Source organism: Limulus polyphemus, unplaced genomic scaffold, assembly GCF_000517525.1.
Source record: "Limulus polyphemus unplaced genomic scaffold, Limulus_polyphemus-2.1.2 Scaffold4749, whole genome shotgun sequence".
Taxonomy (NCBI): Eukaryota; Metazoa; Arthropoda; class Merostomata; order Xiphosura; family Limulidae; genus Limulus; species Limulus polyphemus.
The window spans coordinates 78467-83761 of NW_013670359.1; the positions used below are offsets into that span (position 1 = coordinate 78467).

The 5295-nt window shown below is 38.3% G+C and overlaps 1 protein-coding gene across 1 annotated transcript in view; it reads left to right on the forward strand.

The window, feature by feature from the left end:
- Window positions 1-4281: 4281 nt before the first annotated feature.
- Window positions 4282-5295, forward strand: part of LOC106471637 (long-chain-fatty-acid--CoA ligase 4-like) — a gene marked incomplete at its 3' end in the record, with an annotated part of 2441 nt that continues 1427 nt past the window's right edge. The window contains exon 1 of the mRNA XM_013932252.2: window positions 4282-4602. Coding sequence (XP_013787706.1) covers window positions 4462-4602 — 141 coding nt within the window. The remainder of the gene's footprint in view (window positions 4603-5295) is intronic.

Sequence of the window (5295 nt, forward strand, 5' to 3'; positions counted from 1 at the left end):
CAGTGTATCCAGTGGCTTCATGCTCTGCTGTTCTATAGGCCATCAACAGTGGAGGGAGTAAGGCATCCCAGTCATCTTGGTGGTTTTTCAAAACTTTGCCAATTCCTGTCCCAGTGTCCAATTGTACTTTTCTACCATCCCATCAGACTGTGGGTGAAGTGGTGTTGTCCTGGTCTTTCGTATGCCAAACAACTTGCAGCATTCATGGAACACAGCTGATTCATAGTTATGGCCTTGATCCGAATGCAGTTCGTATGGCATATCAAACCTGAAGAAGAAATCACTAATAGATAAAGCTACAGTTGTAGCTTCCTGATTTGATATTGCATATGCCTCAGGCCACTTCGTGAAATAATCCATCACCACACAAATGTACTTGTTTCCAGCACGAGTTTGAGGCAAGGACCAGCAATGTCCCGCACCATTCTTCCACATCTTGCCTCATACCTATCCTGGTAAAATCTCTGTCATAGGTGACTCAATGTCTTGTTAACTATTTTAACTCCTGTTAAACTATCATGGGATTGACGCAGCACAACTTCCCATAACTTTCTCGGTATAACTGTTTGCCAGGTCGTCACTTTCCCATCTGCAGTTTCCCATCTCCGGAGAAGAGTACCATCTTCACGTTTCAACTGGTCCCATTGTGCCCAATAGTTCTTTGTTACAGGGCTTAAGTTAGACACCTTCTCCCAAGCAGGGCACAAAACACTTGCTTTTAGAAAATCAACTATTGGCTTCAAATCTTGATCTTTCTCCTGCTCTGATTTAATATTTATACCCGGTTCCACTTTTATAGAGGTCAGTTAAATGTTCTGGGAGAGGATGTTCTTTCTTTATGGTCGTATTTCTTGTCTTAATATTGACTGGCTGTGCCTCCTGGCACATACCCAACAATGCCCTTTCCTTAAGTGTCTGCTCACATTTAGAGAAATTGGCCACTGTTATGGGTACTACTTGATGACCTGCCACAGTGACCTTCGAATATTTACATCCGCTGTCCTGGATGGGTCTTCCACTTCTTCCACAAGCATCGGGCTTCCTTGGGGATGTTCTTTTATTCTACCCCAAATTACCTTCTCTAACATAGGGGTATTGTAGTTGACTTAAGTGCTGTGATATGCAAATCAACAGATGCAGCAACACTTATTGGAATTTGGCCTTTGTTGTTCCCAATCATAATTTTATCATAGTTAACTACACACTTCCTCGGTAGTAAGTAGTCCAATCCTAATATGTATTGGTTTTCAACGTCAGGCAAGTATACTTTGTGTCTGTCCTTCATGCCCATGAACTCTATAGTTACCCACACTGGTCCCCACAACCTTGCATAATGTCCTGTCACACCACAAAGCTTCTGTGTGGCTTCTGGTACTCCTTTGCGATCTAGCTTCTTGATACTCACAAGGGTTTGCTGAGATGCAGAATATATGACAAATTTGCACCTTTGGCCATCCAGCTTTCCTGTCACGTAGACACCATGTGTGCTTGGCATTTTACACCTGGCTGTTGGAACTTTCACAATGAGGGTTGGTGGGCGTCCCTCAGCACCAACCACTACTGGCTTCCCGAAGCTGACTTATTGGTAGTATTCTTCTTACACTGGCTCCTCATATGTCCTTGTTCTCCACAGTTCCAACAACCTTTCTGGGTAGCAGCCTTTCCTGCCATGGCATCTTCCCTGTGTTGAAGTTTCCAGCATTGAGCTTTCTTGTACCCAGGTTTGTTACAGTGCCATCAAAGTCCCTCAACCTTCTCTGAAAGCTGCCCTTTTCAGGCCTTGAATCCTGATGACTGTACCAACCTTGGTATCTCTGTGCTGGACTTAACATAGGATTCAAATTCGAGAGCTCTGGCCATTGCATCCTGCATAGTAGAGGGGTGTGCTTGCTTTACTTCTTTCTTCAGTTGTGGACTGTCCAAGGCATCTACAAACTGATCCCTCAGCAACAACTTGAGGAGATCGGGTGGTGCAGTTGGGTAGGCTTTGTGTGCCATACGTTCCAAATCCTATGCCAGCTCTTGCAGGCTCTCCCCTTTAGCACGGATTCTCGTCCTGAACCTGGCCCTGTAGACTTCCGACTAGTTTTGGGTTCCATACCTGAGCTCTAGAGCAGCTACCAGTGCTCTGTAGTTGTGCCTGTCATCTGCTGACAACTGTCCAAGTATTTACAGTGGTTGTCCCTTCAGGCTCGTTGCCAGGTACATTGCTTTCTGCTCCTCTGTCCATCCATTCATTTCTGCCAGGAGCTCAAATTGTGCTCTATATACTTCCCATGGTGCCTTCCCATCAAATTCCTGTGGATTCCTTTGTACTAGATCACTCCTATTGCTGACACTCATGTCTGGGATGTGACTTCTGACAGGACTGAAGATGTCTGCATTAGGGTTTAGCTGCAGGGTCTGGAAGGAGCTTCCCGTTGTCTGGGGCTGATTAGGTCGATGGCTAATATATCCTCGTTGTGTAAAAGACAGTAAATCATCCTTTAATGCATTTATTTCACTTTGAAATTTACAAATGTTTACCATTTGTACTTCTTGCCACTGTTGTTGACTTTCCTGTAACTGTTGGAGACTTTCTTCCTGTTTCTTTTCTTTTTCCAGTTGCCACTGCTGTAATCTCTTATCTTGTTTATTTTCTTTCTCCTCCAACCACTGCTGTAGTCTCTCTTGTTTATTTTGCTGTTCGAGCTGCCACTGTTGCAGGTTATCTTGCAACTGCTGTTGTTTCTCTTCTTGTTTTTTTTCTCGTTCTTCTTGTTTATTTTCTTTTTCCTCCAACAACTGCTGTAATCTCTCTTCTTGTTTCTTTTCTAGTTCTTCTTGTTTCTTTTCTTTTTCCTCCAACAACTGCTGTAATCTCTCTTCTTGTTTCTTTTCTCGTTCTTCTTTTTTCTTTTTCCTCGAACAACTGCTGCAATCTCTCTTCTTGTTTCTTTTGTTGTTCTTCTTATTTCTTTTGCTCTTCTTTATTGCCGCCATCAAGTTTGCTAAGGTGTAGTTTGATTTGCCACCTCTGGTTTCCATCTTCTTCTTTTTTTTTTTCGTCCCACTCTCTGATAACAGTTTGTTACATCTCTGGTCGTTTGTTAATTTCTCGTATAATTTCTTTCGGATGAAACTTTAGCGATGCAAGTCCTTTCTTAAATAAAACTAGTTTATTCTTTTTCAATACAACTTTGCAATACACTTAATTTCCACAGTCACTTTAAGTTAAACATATGCAATAATTCACAACGATTCACGCACTTTATTTACGACTTGACTCGATTATCTGTTTCTATATCTCCCTGTCTGCTATAATAATCTCTGCTTTATTTGCCGGGCTTATATACAAAAATAGAGGGCGTCTAGCAAATACTAGGATATTCGTGATGTTCCCTGATCCTTCTAGAAACTCATGACGTGTTACTAGTATCATGTGACTTCTGCTGTCGTAACAGTAGGTTGATTAATTCTCGATGTCAGTGTATGTATTCTGAACCCATTTTAGCATAAAGGTAATAACCTATATACTTTTGTTGCTCCTTCACGGCATATAGTCTGTTTATAAAGGTAATCTTCCCTCTGACTTGTCCTCCGATTTTAAACTTAAGTGATATCTACAAATAATAAAAAACAAACCTCTTTGATTAACGGAGCCTCTAAATTAGAAAACAACAAATATGTATATTTAATTTTGTAGTTTATATATTTCATTTTATACCTTTAGTACATTGCCTCTTAACAACAATATTAGATTATACTTTTATTGCTAAGCAACATAATATAAAAGCCATTTGTATTAGTAATATATATTGTTAATATCAATAAGTTTTGTCAGTTTCTCAAAGTTACTATGTGCACGTTAAGTCAACAATACCATAAAATCATTGTTGTTCTCTAGTGACGACATATGATATTAAGTTTGTAACTATTGTTTTTGTTTCGATTCCTCAGTTCTAAGCTGATGGTGACGTTAAACGTCGTTATACTTGTGTTTATTAACATAATGATTATATTTGGTTTATAAAAACTTCATACTATTAGTTTGTCGACTTTAAAGTAAAAACAGACGCAATCGTGGAAAAACTTATAAATGTATTATGGACTATTTCTTTGTTTAGATATTTTTACTGTAACAAAAATAGATACTTTACGTTTGAAACCTGTTGTTTAGGTAGCAGAATTGAGAAAGAGGATGCGGTAAACGTGTACGGGTAATGACCGTGACACGGGTTGTTGTAGGTGTATGAAATCAAGGTAAGTTTTGTATACGTAGGAGGAAAACCAGTTGATAATTATTCACCTCTTTATTTACCGTCTGTGCTTTTGCCCATAAGATGCTTTGTAAGATTTTTGAGTGGCTACTTTGAAACTTAAGATTCTTTCTTCATCGTGTAATATTTACAAATCTATTTAAGTTAAAGTTAAACTATCACTAAAGTAAAGGTTCAACTACGCTCTGTTTAAAATAAAAATATGAACAGTGACTTAAGATTAAGAACAACCTTGGCTATCAGTGCAGTCAAGTCTTTGATAGTGGTTTATGATATTCTCAGTTTACCGTTTTATTTCGTTGCGCAACGTCCGTGGAAAAAATGGTTGAAGACATCGGTTTGGGTAAGTTTAAAGTTGATATCTTGAAAAGTTCTTGTCCCATTTTGATTAAGTGTGACAGTTGTAACTGCAAGTTTAATTAGGTATGAGAGGTTAGCCTAAATGTCGAACTGTTTAACTTATTACTTCAACATAAGATAACATATGTATATATATGTATCTTGATTAGCTGTGATTTTATGATCTCTGATTAGTTCTGAGAGATAGATGATAAAGAAAACATTTTGTACATTTTTCTGTGTGGGAAATACGTTGTAACTGTAAGTTTAGGTTCTGCGTACTTATGATGCTTTTTAGTGTTCCAGCTTTTATCATTATTTATTATAGTCATGGATGAATTATCTATTTTTTAGTAAAAAATCAGAATTTCTATATTTTGAGATTAAATTTAAATATACATAGGGCGTTATAGCTGCTGGAAGTTAGAGATTTAGCTTCTCAGTTGTTATTGTTTCTTAGCGAAGCGTAGTTGTAATAATTTATGTTCTTATTGTATTTTTAAATATTACATTCTCCATTTGATGCTCTAGGGTTTCCCGATAAGAACAGTGTATAGTGGTTATAAAAACAAGTTTTTCTTCACATTCTTCTTACTTTGACCATTGCAGCTCGAAATCACAAGTGTGTAAAAACATAACATATTGTTGCGTCAGCGAGTCACATGACCACGTGACGCAACGTTTCTAGAATTATCAT